General features: G+C 40.4%; 1 protein-coding gene across 1 annotated transcript in view; it reads left to right on the top strand.

Moving 5' to 3' along the window:
- MYOCD (myocardin) overlaps positions 1-12,014 on the top strand; it is a 140,631-nt gene extending 128,617 nt beyond the window's left edge. The window contains 3 exon segments of the mRNA XM_030207977.1: positions 3,727-3,855; positions 6,834-6,891; positions 10,813-12,014. Of these exon segments, the coding sequence (XP_030063837.1) occupies positions 3,727-3,855; positions 6,834-6,891; positions 10,813-11,336 (711 nt within the window). The 3' untranslated portion in view covers positions 11,337-12,014.
- Positions 12,015-17,903: the final 5,889 nt, after the last annotated feature.

Here is a 17,903-nt window from a genome sequence, read left to right as displayed (position 1 = left end):
TAGTCCATTTCCTCCTAACTCTGAGAGTCTACAGCCTTCAGGCGAGAAGGGTCCGTATCCAGACTATAGTACATCAGAAGCACAATTTAATAAGGTTCACTAGGCTAGTGTTTCCCAAGTCTGTTATGGAGTACCCTCTTGCCAGTCAATGAATATGCATGAGATGTGTTTGCATACACTGCCTCCATTGTATGCAAATCTCTTTTCATGCATATCCTGAAAACCTGACTGGAAAGGGGGTACACCAGGACCAACTTGAGAAACACTGCTGTAGGCTTAGAAGAGATTTTGCTTTAATTAGAAACAAAACAGGAAATGTTAGCATAATTTCACATTTTGTTTATTCATTTTTAAAATACAGTAATATAAAACATTTTAATAAGATTCTAAGAGGTCCTTTTACTAAGCTGTGGTTAAAAAAAACAAGTGGCATTAGCGCCCTTATGCGGATACTTCCCACGCGCTAAGTCCATTTTTACGGCAGCTGGAAAATGGCTGATTCCTATTTTTTCTGTTAACGGCCATAGGCTAATGTTTCCATTAGTACACAATCATTAAAAAGAAATACTGCAGGAGCTCTTACCGATATCAGTTTTGTAAACAGTAAGGGTTAATGTGGTAATCCTGCGTTAAACAGCGCGTGATAATGCAGCCACACTAACTGATTAGCCTGCAGCAACACCTGCTCCTTGCCCCCAAACACACTCCCTTCAACAAAAATTTAAAAATATTTTCTACTGCCTGGGTAGCACATGCAGATTTGGAACTTACTGCAGGATGCCTGAGTGCGTCCCATGGTAAGCTATCTTAAGATGCAGTAATCACGCATTAGTGCTTACCGCAGCTTTGTAAAAGGACCTCTTAGTACTTAATTAACTTTTTTTTTAACACTGGAAATTTGGCTCCTGAGTAAGAGGTGAAATAAAGGGGCCCTTTTACTAAGCCTCGTAAGCGTCTACGCGTACACAATGTGCGCCAGAATAGAGTTACCACCCGAGTACCGCGTGGCTCTTGTGGTACTATCATTTTTGGTGCACGTTATGACCCAAGTTCAAGTTACATCTTTATATGCACTTTTGGTTGCTTTATCCATGCTTAGAAGCACATCTAATAATTTGTGACGTTGCATTTTTAACATATATTCTTGTAATTTTTAAATGTATGTGTTTGTGTTAAAATTAGGATAGTAACACAAATTTTATTCCATATGTACTTTGTCATATTATAATATTAATTTGTTATCTTCATCATATTTCATTTAAGCGCATTAAAACATAGTTATATTTTATCCACATATTTATATATATTTTATTATGGTTTTTATATCTATGTATATGAGTGTTATTTATCTGTGTATCACTTTGTACTGAATTTGCTTTTAATCTCTAATTTTTTATTTTTATTGCATATATGCATTTTTATAGACTCCTGATGCAGGCCTAACGGCCGAAACACAACGCTATGTCGAGTCTTCATACCTCAATAAACTTCTTTACCAACAAACATCTTCCAGTCTTTGGTATCCTTGGTCGCCCTCCCACTTTTATTGTTGTATTGTTGTTTACCGTGGGGCGTTTTTGAGTTCTCCGTCTTCCGGCGGATTTCTTCTCGCACGCCCATTTCACACATCTGAAAAATATTTATTTTCGGGCACTCATAATGGACGCGCACCAAGTGGCATTTGGCAGGCGTAGGTCATTACCGCCAGGTTACTGCATGAGCCTTTACCGCTAGGTCAATGGCTGGCGGTAAGGTCTCAGACCCAAAATGAGCGCGTGGCTATTTTCATTTTGCCGCACATCCATTTTCGGCAAAAAAAGGCCTTTTTTACAGGCATGCTAAAAAATGGATCGGCATGCACCCAAAACATGCGCCTACACTACCGCAAGCCATTTTTCAGCAGGCAGGACCCCAAGGTTAGCTTATATTTCTGGGGTTAGCGTTAAGTCTATGGAGCTGAGCCAGGCGTAAAGGGAGCAATTTTCAAGGGCATCTCTGCATTTAAAATAGGTATGTGCATGTAAAAATGCCTTCTTTGAAAACTGCTCATGTTAAACACACATTCTTATGTATGTAAAAAAAAAACAATTACATTTCTAAGTAACGCAGCTATTGTAGCTGTTTGAAGTTTAGCATTGGACACTGTACATACACAGCTGCAGTTCTAAAAGCATTCAAGATTTGTTTTTCTCTCACTGACACCCTGGATCATAGTAGATGAGAAGCAGTTATCACTAAGACCCTTGACACAGGCAGGTTGCCGAAACACGGACCATATCGTGTCTTTTAATAAAGACACATCTCGGTGCCAAACTGTTGTTGGAGGCCCATTGTGCTTTTTTTTACCTGTTGGTGTAATGTAATGTTAAACAGATTTGCTTAGGTTAAGTGGGCTAGAAGGTGCCTATTTTAAAACTATTTTGGCACCTATTTCTCTTTACAAAATACTAACATAAATCCTGCAGAGATTGCAGCATCTACATTGCAGGAGTGGATATTACGCCTGCTCAAAAGTGTATATTGCAAAACTGCCTTTATAGAATTACCCCAATAGTGCCACTACAAGCATGTCTTTATGTGCGAATAGGAAAGCTGTTCCTCTGGGCGGGGCTGGGGTAGGGTTGGCATCCTGGAAACCCTCCCTCTGGGTCACAGTTACTACTCAGTCAAAGAATTGTGGTCATTGTCAGCAAAAAAAAAAAAAAAGGCAATTTATGTAACCCCACTTATGTAACCTTATTTCATTCCTCATTGACACCCAGACTACAGACAAATCAACCCCACTCCAATCCATCTCCCTTTTCAGTCATCCAAGACTACCAGCTTGTGTTTTGACACAGCAGAAGTAGTACGAGTTTGGAATAGAGAGGATGAGCTAATGGCAGTTATCTTAGCGGGGTTTAAAAAAAGATTTGGATGGCTTCCTAAAGGAAAAGTCCATAGATCGTTATTAAAATGGACGTGGGGAAAATCCACTGCATATTTCTGGGATAAGCAGCATAAATTGTTTTGTACTTTTTTGGGATCTTGCCAGGTATTTGTGACCTGGATTGGCCACTGTTGGAGACAGGATACTGGTCTTGATGAACCTTTGGTCTGTCCCAGTATGGCAATACTTATGTACTTATGGTGCAAAAGTATGAGAGAGAACTTACTTGTGCACTTCTTCTAATGAGGAAATTTGAGCAGTTTTCACAACCTGGAAGAGTCTAGATCATAGCTATTTCTTGTTATTGCACGGGTTAAGGTAAGCAAAGGGGAGAGAGAGAGTGAGTAGATGCAGGAGAATGCAAGTGGGCAGGAGAAAGTGAAAAGCAAGCAAGGTGTGAGAGGAGAGTGACTCCCTCTGCTGTTTGCTTATCTTGAAATGTTTTATGTTTTATTATATTTGATATACCACTTTATATTTTCAGAACAAAGCGGTTTACAATCTAATAAAAATTGTGTTGTGCAAGATGCAAAATTTCCCAGGTATGGCGATGTGTGCCACAGCAACCATTCCATTTTTTTTTATTATTACGTCACATTTTATATCCCTGTGACCTATCAGCATGGATGTAGAGGTCATGATTTTCCAAATGAAACTTCATATTTGAAAATCAGTGCAATGGTAACTCTCTAGGTTCTCAGTATAGTGTTCCTAGGGTGATGTGTAGATTTAGGATATCACAGTGAATGGTGCACATTGCATAGCTGAACTTGTAATGTTTTCATATCTCTCTACAGATAGCTGGTTCACACTCCTCTTCTCAGGCAGGTCCAAAGTTTTCAATTTCATCTTCAAGCTTCTGTAACTCCAACTCAGCTCGTTCAAAGATAAAGCAGCCCCCATCATATGAGGACGCTGTGAAGCAGGTAAATATCTTATTTTTTTTTTCTCTTACCTTCTGCTGAATTTTTAGGACAAAGTATGACATGCTCTGAACCTGGAGTAACTTTTTGTTCATAAAAATCAGTGAACGTGTGCTGACTCTGCCCTTGCTTCACTCATCCTCCAGGTCTGGGAATGCGTATGAGCGCATCCTGCAGTCTTTTGCCTTTTATCGTTCAGTAAGCACATGATAGTGCATACTGCTGCTTACTAAAAGGACCCCATAGAGATTAACCATTTCATACAATTATTTTTTAAACTCATTTCTTTATATATATTTTTTAATTATTAAAAACAAATTTGGCAAATATCTTATGCTAACCTAGATCCCAAAGCTCCTAGTAGATAATGATTTTTTACTGGACCACACATTCTCAATGGTAAAAAGGACTTGAATACATCATAGGATTTCTTCTGAATCATAGCCCAATATTCTTTTTTTTTTTCTTACTTGGCTATGACCTCTTCTATCTTTTTTGTAGAAAAACAATGGGGTTTTTTCCTCACAGCTTCCCATTACATTTCTTTCTTGTTCCTTTCTGCCATCATTATGATTGAATGTTTCTCCATTCCGTTCTTTGCTAGTTTGCTCTTTGTTCAAAATGTTTGTACTGTTTCATTCTACTACTACTAAGAAAGCAAATAGACTGTTAGGTATTATTAGGAAAGGAATGGAAATGAAAAAACAAAAATGAGGACATTATAATACCTTTGTATTGTTTCATGGTGCACACCTTGAATACTGTGTGCAATTCTGGTCACCGCATCTCAAAAAAATATATAGTGGAATTAGAAAAGGTACAGAGAAGGGCGATGAAAATGATAAAAGGGTTGTAATTAAACTCTAGAATTTGTTGCCAGAGAATGTGATAAAGGCAGTTAGCTTAGCAGGGTTTAAAAAAAGGTTTTGATAATTTCCTAAAAGAAAAGTCCAAAAATCTACTGCTTATTTCTAGGATATCTGTCAAAAAATGGATGGCAATGTTCCACCTATATAGAGTAGATCATACATAACCAACTAGTGATAGAACATAAAGTACTCTGTGCTATGTAATTTCTAATTTGTGAAAGGGAAGTCTCATATGGTCACTTTTTATCACCGGAATGGTGAGCCTGTACTTTGTGACTATTTATAATCATCGACTGCCCCCAGCCTCCCATAGTGCAAAAAACATTAAGGGCACAGCTCTGGACACTTTTTTGAATGATAATTTTGCACTACGGGAGGCTGGGGGCAGTCGATGATTATAAATAGTCACAAAGTACAGGCTCACCATTCCGGTGATAAGAAGTGCCTAAGTGACCGTATCAGACTTCCCCTTCACAAATTAGAAATTACATAGCACAGAGTACTTTATGTTCTATCACTAGTTGGTTGTGTATTTCTAGGATAAGCAGCATAAAATGTATTGTACTGTTTTGGGATATTGCCAGGTATGTGTAACTTGAATTGGATTGGAAACAGGATGCTGGGCTTGATGGATCTTCGGTCTGTCCCAGTAATTGTTTTTTCTTCCATACTTTTCTTCTTCTCACACTTTCTCACTCTTTCTGTTCTATCTGTCCCATAATCTTATTTATTTTTGCACTTCTTTTCCATCATTTTTTTCATATCTTTTCCTCTTTTTGAGTGATGTCTCCTGAAGGAAAAGGCCATAGAATGTTATTAAATAGACGTAGGGAAAAATCCAATATTCCTGGGACAAACAGTACAAAATGCTTTGCTCCATGGATCTTGTCGGGTGATCGTGACCTGGATTGGCCACTGTCGGAGACAGGGTGCTGGGCTAGATGGACCTTTGGTCTGTCCCAGTGTGGCGATGCTTATGTCTTATGTCCTTACACATTTCCTTGCTTTTCTACCTTTTTTTCTTGCCTCTCTCTCCCTTCTTTCCATTTGTTGGGCTTTAGTGTCAAGAGAGATATGACAAAAATATATAACAATATATCTATAAACCTACCTGCTTTTATAAACATAGAATCACTAAAACAAATTCAAACTCAGCTGCTTTCTTGATGGTCCCTGAGCTCAATCAGAGACACTTAGCTCTGTCCTTTCAGAGCTGGTGCCTGAGTCATTTCACAGAGAGAAAACAGCTCAGATCATCAGATCAGAATTTGTTGCTCACCCCCCAAATTATCTCATGGACTTTCAAATCTATCCTTTTCACTGCTGATGCCCACATTGTTTAGAGTATACCTAATCCCAATGCCTTTACTAATGGTTCTTGATCTTTCAGAGAAAGAAACATAAACCCCTCAGTTTATTAAAGGTCATATGCAACTCTGAATAGAAACATCTGTGCTGTATATACTCTTATAAAGTTCCAGTTCTCAATGTGCCAGTGATACATAGCACAAACTCACAGTGCGAATAGTTCAAGAGATAACGTCACATAAAAATATGTTGAAATTCTGAGTAACAAAAAAGAAGTTGATGGAGTAAAGTATAGAGAGGACACCCCAAATAACTACAAGTGTTTCCTTCTAGATATTTTGATCTACAGTGTTTAAACTTATCAAGTTCCTTGATCCAAGTCTGTGTGACCTTTAGTGGGTCACATGACCCCGTGTGAACTTCAGCACACATTACTTGCCCTAATGTGTTTGAACTGGGCCTAGGGTTGAACTGCATTAATGTTAAAAAATTATCATTGGCGGTCAGTGGAGAAGTGGCCTAGTGGCTAAAGCACTGGTCTTGCAATCCAGAGGTGGCTGGTTCAAATCCCACTGCTGCTCCTTGTGATCTTGAGCAAGTCACTTAACCCTCCATCAGGTACAAACTTAGATTGTGAGCCCTCCAGGGACAGAGAAATATCCAATGTATCTGAATGTAACTCACCTTCAGCTACTTCTGAAAAAAGTGTGAGCAAAATCCAAATAAATAAATAAAAATCATACTGTAATTCACTGAGCAATACACACAACTCTTAATGCTCTTTTTTTGTCATTCCTCCTGCAGCAGATCAATAGGAGCCAGCAGATGGATGAACTCCTGGATATACTCATTGAGAGTGGAGGTATGGAGCATGCAAAAGATTATTCTTGAGAGAAATTTATGTCAGAATATGTGGACCCTGGTGCTGTAGCACAGGGATCCTACATGGATCACAGCTGGCCGGGCTTGGGTAATACTCGCAGAGCCAAAGAGGGAGAAAGATGGCTGCCACTGCTTTGATGGCCCTAGCAATGCTGAAGGCGCACATCTTCATTTTCTAAGCCGGCAAGGGTTCTCTGAGCTGCTAGGCATGCTATCTAGGGATAGAGGGAACAGCTGAGACCACTGTGAGGAAAAGAGGGAAAAGATACCACCTCCCCCCCCCCCCCCCCAAACAAAAAGAAATGATAGCTTGGGTTTCCGTTTTGTACTCCACAGTTAAACTTGAATATTTTTGTTAAGGGTCACAAGATTTTTGAGGTTCCGTACAGTTAGTTTTAGTACTTTATAATCTGTTGGGGTTCAGAGAACTAAGTAGTATTACTACCAATACTAGTACTTCTGTAGCACTACTAGACGTACACAGCACTGTACACAAAACACAAGTCTTTGCTTGACAGACAGACAAGACGAATAAGGGACCAAAGAGTTATATATTATGGGAGCAGTTAAAACGAACATGGGTAGTGAATAGGGGGTTAAGGGTTAAAAGCAGCCTAAAAAAGTGGTCTTTTAGCCTAGATTTGAATAGCACCAGAGGCAGAGCAAGATGTACTGACTCAGGAAGTCTATTCCAGGCATACAGCGCAACAAGATAAAGGAACAGAGTCTGGAGTTGGCAGTGGAGGAGAAGGGTAGAGATAAGGGTGACTTACCAGATGAACTGAGTTCTGGGGAGGGGTGTAGGGAGAGATAAGAGAGGAGAGATACTGAGCAGCTACAGAGTGAATGCACTTGTAGGTCAGTATATGGAAACAGATAGGGAGCCAATGAAAGTGATTTGAAGAGAGCATTAAAAGCAGTCCAATTTTGTAAGTCTTTTCTGTAGGTAAAGCAGCTTTCTATGTGCAAAAATATGTCTTGTAAAACTGTCTAGGCTATAGACATGTAAGCGTATGTGAAGATAGCCTACCTGCACATATTTCTACCTGGAATAAGAACAGGAATTCCTGAGGTCAGATTCTGGGCAAAGTAATGACTTTTGCATTTACAGTAAGGTGTAATCAGGGCCTTCAAGAGAGTGAGTGAATCCCCAGCCCTGTCACCATAGGCACCCCATCTAAGAGGCTTGGGGAGGCTAAGCTTCCCCATCCCCAACTGCAACCTTCCCCACTCATACAGCTATTGCTGCCTTACAGTTTTTGTTTTGGGGGGGGGGGGGGGTTGCACTACAGAATCTGGAAGATGTACCAAACCCCTTTTCTATGTGTGCTGCTGCTAGCTCTTCCGATTCCACCCTTCCGAAACAATTTACATCAGAGGAGGGCCAGCAGAGCTAGCAGAAGCATGTAGAGTGCAAGAGTCCTCCTTCTTTTTCTACCACAAACTCAGAAAGACAGTGGGCCTGGCAGTGATGGCAGCAGGAGGACTGGTGGGAGGGAGAAAAGAGAAGATGCTGCGTGTTAGATGTTAGTGAAAGACTGGGGAATTGGGAGGGTCAGAGTGAAGGAAAGAGATGAGAAAACTGTTGGATACTGAAGGTGGATAGTAAGAATGAATGAAATTTAAGTGGAGAAAAAGGCAAAAAATGGAAGAAAGCTGAAAAGAAAATAATCAGTCAGAGACGGTATAGTGGAAGAGGTGAAGAAAACATGAAGAGAGAGAAATAAAAAATGGATGGAGAAGACAGGAAGGCAGTAACAGGGACCTACATGAATAGAAAAATGATTTGTTTTGTTAATTTAGGGTAAGTAGTTGCTAGCCATGTTAATCCTCTTTAAGGATGAAAAAAAAATAAAACAGATAATGGGGGGGAAAAGGTGATATCTTTTTATTTGACTAAATATATATTTTTTACTAACTTCTGGAGGCCAAGATCTTCTTCCCCAGGTCAGTATAATATCTTTAACTGAAGGCGGTTTTGGCCTCCTAAAGCTAGTCAAAAATGTATTAAGTTATTCCACTTTATTTTTTAGTGAGTGGAATATATACGGTTTTGAAATTTACATCTGCTCTTTTTATATTTTGTATAGTACATAAGTACATAAGTACATAAGTAGTGCCATACTGGGAAAGACCAAAGGTCCATCTAGCCCAGCATCCTGTCACCGACAGTGGCCAATCCAGGTCAAGGGCACCTGGCACGCTCCCCAAACGTAAAAACATTCCAGACAAGTTATACCTAAAAATGCGGAATTTTTCCAAGTCCATTTAATAGCGGTCTATGGACTTGTCCTTTAGGAATCTATCTAACCCCTTTTTAAACTCCGTCAAGCTAACCGCCCGTACCACGTTCTCCGGCAACGAATTCCAGAGTCTAATTACACGTTGGGTGAAGAAAAATTTTCTCCGATTCGTTTTAAATTTACCACACTGTAGCTTCAACTCATGCCCTCTAGTCCTAGTATTTTTGGATAGCGTGAACAGTCGCTTCACATCCACCCGATCCATTCCACTCATTATTTTATACACTTCTATCATATCTCCCCTCAGCCGTCTCTTCTCCAAGCTGAAAAGCCCTAGCCTTCTCAGCCTCTCTTCATAGGAAAGTCGTCCCATCCCCACTATCATTTTCGTCGCCCTTCGCTGTACCTTTTCCAATTCTACTATATCTTTTTTGAGATACGGAGACCAGTACTGAACACAATACTCCAGGTGCGGTCGCACCATGGAGCGATACAACGGCATTATAACATCCGCACACCTGGACTCCATACCCTTCCTAATAACACCCAACATTCTATTCGCTTTCCTAGCCGCAGCAGCACACTGAGCAGAAGGTTTCAGCGTATCATCGACGACGACACCCAGATCCCTTTCTTGATCCGTAACTCCTAACGCGGAACCTTGCAAGACGTAGCTATAATTCGGGTTCCTCTTACCCACATGCATCACTTTGCACTTGTCAACATTGAACTTCATCTGCCACTTGCACGCCCATTCTCCCAGTCTCGCAAGGTCCTCCTGTAATCGTTCACATTCCTCCTGTGACTTGACGACCCTGAATAATTTTGTGACATCGGTGAATTTAATTACCTCACTAGTTATTCCCATCTCTAGGTCATTTATAAATACATTAAAAAGCAACGGACCCAGCACAGACCCCTGCGGGACCCCACTAACTACCCTCCTCCACTGAGAATACTGGCCACGCAATCCTACTCTCTGCTTCCTATCTTTCAACCAGTTCTTAATCCATAATAATACCCTACCTCCGATTCCATGACTCTGCAATTTCTTCAGGAGTCTTTCGTGCGGCACTTTGTCAAACGCCTTCTGAAAATCCAGATATACAATATCAACCGGCTCCCCATTGTCCACATGTTTGCTTACCCCCTCAAAAAAATGCATTAGATTGGTGAGGCAAGACTTCCCTTCACTAAATCCGTGCTGACTTTGTCTCATCAGTCCATGTTTTTGTATATGCTCTGCAATTTTATTCTTAATAATAGCCTCCTAGTACAGGGGTCATGCATCTCTGCTTCCATTTCTTTGGTGATGCACCAAGTCTGGCTTCTTGGGGTTTCAGTTTAATTTTTGTCTGCATATTTCTATTTTTGATTTGTGGTTACTTTCTTTCTATACTTGGTTAGGGTCTGTTATTCATCTGCCTGGTTAAATCGCTATGAATATTGGCCCTAATGTTTTTAAATTGTTTTCTCACCCAGTGAGGCAGAGGATTGTGTTTGGTATATACTTTACTTTCTTTTATATAAAGTCTGGGAAAGTGGTTAACAAATGACTTAATATAAATAAAATGATTAAACATACTATGTAACTTATACTAACCAATACACATGAAGAGAGTTTTTAACTAAACTTTATGCCTCTATTTTATAAACAGAAATGCCAGCCAATGCTAAAGAAGAGCGTTCTTGCACCCCCAAAGTACCTCAGATAACTGTGTCTCCCAGCAATGCAAGCTCCTCAGGACCTTTTGACCACTGTCCAAGCAAGAATGACACTCATCTTGAAGTCTTACTAAATTCCCAAAGTCCTCTAGGAAGGGCTAGTGACATGACACTTCTTAAAATTGGAGGCAGTGAACCTCATTTTGAAGGCATGATGGATGCATTTTCTAGCAAATCAGAGGAGCTTCTGCCCTCAAGAGAGATTTTAGACACTGCTCTTCCTCCAGTGGAGACTCAGCTATGCCCCCCCTCGTCAGAAGGTGGAGCTCTGCCCCACTTGAGTTTCACAGAGTCTCCATGGGAAACCATGGAATGGCTGGATCTGACACCCCCAAGTTCAGCCACTGGCTTTGGATCTCTCACCAGCACTGGCCCAAGCATCTTTAATACGGATTTCTTGGATGTTACTGATCTCAGTTTAAACACAGCCATGGATCTCCATCTCGAGCAATGGTAAGAGGGATGTTAATGCAACTATCAAAAAACTGTAGCAGAAGAAACAGTTACAAATGTGGTTTTAACTACAGAGCAAAGAGCTCTCTCAAGCAGTGCCACTTAACTTGACCATACTGCAGCCCGACAAGGGGTGATAAACAGTTCAGTGCTTTATCAAATTGTGATTAAACAAACTTAAACTATAGATTATTTTTTTGAATTGTTCACCAAGATGTCGTCATACAATCTGACATGGTTAATTCTTCTTTGTTGTTTTTCATAAGTCCTAACTGGCAACCAGTCTTCCCTTGTGTTCATTATTATAGCTGGGCACTCGCCCATGCTATTTTTGAATTCGGTTCCACCAAGCTCTTGGCTGATAGGCTGCGTGTTTCCTGTAGGAGGCAAACGGAATAAGCACTGAGAAGGCCTGCACCCTTTCTATACTGACCACCCTGCCTCCAGTGGGAGTGAGGAGACCTGATGTATGCAACATTCTGTTTCTTAAATTAGGTTTTTCTATAGGTATCTGCAGTCTGGTCAGATGTGTAGATCAGGTCATGATGGCCCTCTATATTATCCATATGCCACATCTGTGAAATTAGAGGAAGCATCACTTCAAAGAGTTAGTCTATGAAATATATACCGTATTTTTTGGATTATAAGACGCACCGGACCATAAGACGCACCTAGGTTTTAGAGGAGGGAAATAGGAAAAAATTTTTTTTCCTTTTTCCCAACTCTAAAACCTAGGTGCTCCGGTGCGTCTTGTCCGAATCCCTCCCTCCCTCCGAGTTCGGGATCGCCCTCCCCCCGGCCCTGTCACCACTTCTCCCTACTCACGTGATCTTCCCTGGTGGTCTAGTGACGTCGGGGCAGGAAAGAGCCCCCTCTTTCCTGCCCAGCGCGCTGCTCTCCATCCTCCTGTATGCATTGCTGCCTGACGGTCTCGGTGAGATTCAAAATGGCCGCCGAGAAGTGAAGTCTCGGCGGCCATTTTGAATCTCGCCGAGACCGTCAGGCTGCATACAGGAGGATGGAGAGCAGCGCGCTGGGCAGGAAAGAGGAGGCTCTTTCCTGCCCCGACGTCACTAGACCACCAGGGAAGATTGCGTGAGTAGGGAGAAGTCTACCTTCGGACTATAAGACGCACCCCCCATTTTCCTCCCAAATTTTGGGGGAAAAAAGTGCGTCTTATAGTCCGAAAAATATGGTACTTAAGGTCACTGGGATATTAACACCTGATAGTAGTGGATGAATATAAGATTTTGGGTGATAGGAGACCTATCACAAGTGGATCCACCTGTGACCACCACTAGCAAAATTCATCCATGTTAGAGGCCCTGGAGTAGTCGTATTCCAGTTCCTTAGGGCCAGATTCTATATGTGGCACCTAGAAAATTCACACAGAAAACATTTCCACCTAAGTGTATTCTACTAAGTGGCACCTAAATTTAGGTGTACTATATAGAATCTGCTTAGTTATATCCCAGCGCCTAAAACTATGCTCCTCCATTTACACCAACGAAAACATGGCATAAATCCCTGTGTGTAGATTTAGGCACAGAGGGCCATATTCTATAACAACATGCGTGAATTTTGAAATGCCCACGAAATGCCCATTTCCCTGCCCATAACCACACCCCCTTTTTGCCTGCACGTATTAAAATTTAGACGCAGTGCATTACAGAAACGCTTAGGGAGTTGTGATGTAAATTCTAATTATTGCCAATCAGTGCTCACTATTGCTTGTTAAGTACTGTTAACAATGCTGATTGGCATGTTAAGCTAATTAAGTTACGCATGTTGGTACAGAATATGCTTGAATTTCAGCACAGATCTCTACTACTACTAATCATTTCTATAGCGCTATTATACATACGCAACGCTGTACACATTATATACAGGTACTTTCTCTGTCCCTAGGGGGCTCACAATCTTAAGTTTTTATTGTACCTGGGGCAATGGAGGGTTAAGTGACTTGCCCAAGGTCACAAGGAGCTGCAGTAGGAATCGAACCCAGGTCACCAGGATCAAAGCCCGCTGCACTAACCATTAGGCTACTCCTCCTCTAGGCACATTATATAGAATCCAGGGGTTAATGAACACTTCATGATGTTCTGTGGTCTGAGTGAAGTCATTGATAGTAGAGGAAGTTTGTCGAACATTGTAGTATATATTATAGGGATGGGCACCCAGAACATTTTCATGTTTTCATTTAGAAATTTTTTTTTTGTTTCCAACAACTGTCCAACAACTCTACTTAGAGTCCGCATGATGAACACAAATCGCACCCTCTTTGCATGTCGTGCGCATTCTTTCCCAATAGGTTGTGCATACACAATAGCTTGCAGGTCTGCACTCTTTAAGAAGAAGCCGTACTATTACCGGTGGATGACATTCATTTCAAATGACAGCCCATCCCTAACAAACTATGCATACGTGTGTTCTTATTCCAATGTGATTGTGCCTTCATTGGCTTGCGTGTGTTTTAAAGTGCCCTTAAAAATTTTGGACAAACTTGATTTAATGTGTACTAATGTATGAATTAATGCACATCTCCTCTGCATTCTATACAAGTCACCCAAAGTGCGCATAAACTAATTAATGAGCCATTAACCATCAATAATTGGTGTTTGGCACTCAATTTGGGTTTACACACGGATCTGCGCTGTTCTATAAAATGTGTGCCTAGATTTTATACCAAAACAAGTAGAGAGGGTGATACAGCATACACAAGAAGTATACAAACAAAAAAAGCAACACTGGGCCTTCAAGACTGAGACAACAGGAGTCCTTTATTAACAGGTGACCCGACACGGGCCGTGTTTCGGCATTAAACAACGTGTGCCTCAGGGGTCAGGGTTTGATCATGCACTATGCAAAATGTGTAAGTCCAAAGCCTCAAGAGATGAACAGGTTCTTCAAAAATGAGCGTGTCTGTCGAAAATTACAGCCGTGATGTTAATATAAAGCTTGTGTTGGGTCACCTGTTAATAAAGGACTCCTGTTGTCTCAGTCTTGAAGGCCCAGTGTTGCTAGATTTTATACCATGCAAAAAGGGGGGAGTGGCTATGGGAGGGGCATGGGTGAGTCAGGGGCATTCCCATCTGCCATTAGTTGCGCACCAGTATTTACACCAGGTGTAATTGCCCCGCCCAAAGTTAGGTGCAAAATCTGTGCTACGCTAGTATTCTGTACAGACCACCCTTTGCGCCATACTGGTTTAGCACGGATCTGCCCAGTCTAACTTTAGGTGCCAGTTATAGAATCCCCCCCAACCCCCAGCGAGATTATTTCCACATATTAAAAAGTTCTAACATGGTTTAAAAAAAATTATTAACACAAATGTGACAAACAGACCTCCACATTTATACATTTTTTTCAGAGCAAGTGTAACTTTCAGTGTATTTTCTTAAAGCACATAGATATTTATACTCGTCTGATAAAATAAGCTAACTGGGCATCTTTTCTAAGTGTTTCTTAGGCATCTTGTTATAAAATTACCCCCCACATGTGCACACATGTATTTTATGAAATACATCACAAAGCTGTCCAAACAACTCTGTAGGCTGTACCCTGCTGTGCGCCTACATTTAAGCATGAATAACACAGGGGTCCTTTTACAAAGGCGTACTGAAAGATGGCCTGTGGTAGTGTAGGCGCAGGTTTGGGGCGCCCGAAGAATCATTTTTCAGTGCACCTGTAAAAAAGGCCTTTTTTTGCCAAAAAGGGATGAGAGGAAAAATCAAAATTGCCGCTCATCCATTTTGGGTCTGAGACCTTACCGCCAGCCATAGACCTAGCAGTAAGGAATTTGGGCGGTAATAACCTACACGCATCAGATGCCACTTGGCGCGTGTCCGCTATGCACGCCAGAAAATAAAAAAATATTTTTCGGACACGTGCCAAAAACGAAATTACCGCAAGAGCTACGTGGTAGTCGGGTGGTAACTTCATTTTGGCATGCATTGGGTGCTTCAAACCAGGACATCATGTGCCTGCTATTTCTGTGCCTCTTGCTCAAGTTAGCTCATGGAAAAATGTGTGTACGTTCAAAACTTTAATATAGGAATGCATTTTCCCATGCCTCATGGAATGCTCATAGTGTGTGCAGGCCAAAAACTTTTAGGGTTTTTGTTTTGGTGTTGGTTTGGGGGTTTTTTTTTTTTTTTTAGTTTCTCATGCTGTTTAAGGGATTTTTTCATTTGTTTTTTTTTTATTGTTTTTATTTTGAGAGCAATTTATCAAAAGTGTACCCTATGGTGCAATAGTGTGTCCTATTATACAAAAGTGGCCATTATTCTTCAATTGTATGTCTATTGTTTAATAGTGTACACAAAAAAAGAAAATCATGTAAACAACATGAAAAACTAAACAAAGGAGACATTTGTGGCCTACACCCCCCCCCCCCCCCCCTACAAAATTCAGGCATTTCAGATTTTTTTCCATCAGTTCATTTTGGGCTAAAAACAATATGAAAAGACATAGAAGATGCTGTTGACCTTTCCCAAGTCCATTCAAACAAATTCATATTTCTAGCATTTTAAATCAGATACGATAACCACTGTTACCACATCCTCCGGCAAAGAGTGCCAGAGCTTAACTATTCGTTGAGTGAAAAAATATTTCCTCCTATTTGTTTTAACAGTATTTCCATGTAACTTCCTCGAGTGTCCCCTAGTCATTTTACTTTTGGAACAAGTAAAAAAAAATCAATTTACTACTTCTCGTTCTACACCACTGAGAATTTTGTAGACCTCAATCATATCTCCCCTCATCAGTCTCTTTTCCAAGCTGATGAGCCCTAACCTCTTTGCCCTTTCCTCATACGAGGAATATATGGGTGTCTCTAGCATTTAATGCATGCTTATTTTTAGTGCATGCCTTAGTAAGGACCCCTAAGTGATCTCCCCTATCTGATGATCCAACTCTACTCATTTATAGATATCAAGCTGCTTCATATGCTCTAGAATTTGAGTGGGATGATAATTTTTGATTACTACCAAGTATTTTCTATCTCACTGTTTGGGATCTTTTTGGATAAATATGGTTAAATACGATATGATCCCATCTCTAATTTTTTTTTTTTAAAGGCTAGCAAATGCACATTCCTACTCCATGACCAGTGAATTGCCCCATAGGATGATTATCAAAGTAGCCATTATTTCATGTATTCTGAAAGACCAAGGCTTGTACTTACGCACAAGAGCCATTCCATATCTGCTGAAATAAGTGAACATATTTAATTTATTACTATATGCCTGCAAATAAAGACTAGCATAGCCATATTCGTAGGCTGTGAAGGCTCATAGGTGCATATTTTCTAACTATTTTATAAAGATATATGCACACGTGTTCTTTGTAAAACTACCACATCATAAATCGGGTGTACACTTTTACACATGCTCTAAAGAATGTCCAAATAGCATACACAGAAAATCTTTCAACTTCACGCAAACTCAGCTGCCAGGAATGCCTATGATTATACCTATGTAAAAGTATACACTACTTGTCATTTTTACAGATACTTTCTGTGTATGAACAAAACTGCTTGTCTACTTTTGAAAATTTTAAAGGATGCATGTACATCCAAACATTGCCTCAGTGCCACTCTGGGGAAGCTTTCCCCTACAATAGGTAAATCTTTTACCCACGTATAGACTAAGCAATTTTAGTAAAGCCCATTTCCCTGGGTAATCACTGTCTTACCATTGTAAATGACTTTGGAAATCCCCCCCCCCCCCCCCCCCCCCCACCACCACCTCCTCCTAATATTAGCCATCCCTTGCAGCTTTAAAAATCTGCTACCCAACACTCCAGATGGAGATTTTTTTTGCCTATTGCTCCTCTCTGTTCTGGAATTTATGAATGGTTTTGATACAGACTACAAACCTTCTGTATAATACACAACTCTATAATAAAAGACTCACAAGGAAAATAATGGCAGACCTGGACTATAAGCTACCATTTTAATTTGTCCAGGGCAAATTGATATATTTCAAAGGTGGAGTCTTAGATTCTCCTTTTCACTGCTTACCAGAGCAAATTGGTTGATTTCAAAGGACAGATGTGCAGAACTGAGCAACTATAATGTAGGATTCTTATCTCTCCTTTCCTATCTTTGATTTATCATTTCTGTTACTGACCAGTTATCTTATAATGTAAAACTCACAGTGGTAGGTTTGTGATAAGATGCACAGGATTAGATGGTTTCTTGTAGGCGAAGGGCCCTACAGATTTCTTTTAGCCAGGTATTTACAGGATTATTTTATAAAGATATTTTGCATATAACTTTTATAAAAATACTTTTACATGTATAACCCCTGGGGTAAATGTGGTGCCAAAAAGACATGTAATTTATGTGACCTGGGTGCAAAAATGTTCAGGGACAGAGTTGGGTGGAGAGCAGATACATACACACTTTACACACGTTGGACCAAATTCTATAAACTACGCCTTAAAATTTGGCACCAAAAAAAACACACACTTAGAGTGATTCTATAAACTATGCCTAAAGTTAGTCATAGTTTATAGAATATGTTTAGCGGCCATTTTTGCAATTAAAATTTAGTGCCTTTTTGTGCAA

The sequence above is a fragment of the Microcaecilia unicolor genome, chromosome 6 (genome assembly GCF_901765095.1).
Source record: "Microcaecilia unicolor chromosome 6, aMicUni1.1, whole genome shotgun sequence".
NCBI classification, from domain to species: Eukaryota; Metazoa; Chordata; class Amphibia; order Gymnophiona; family Siphonopidae; genus Microcaecilia; species Microcaecilia unicolor.
Note: the sequence above shows the minus strand (reverse complement) of the source record. Positions and strands in the feature narration are given on the sequence as shown.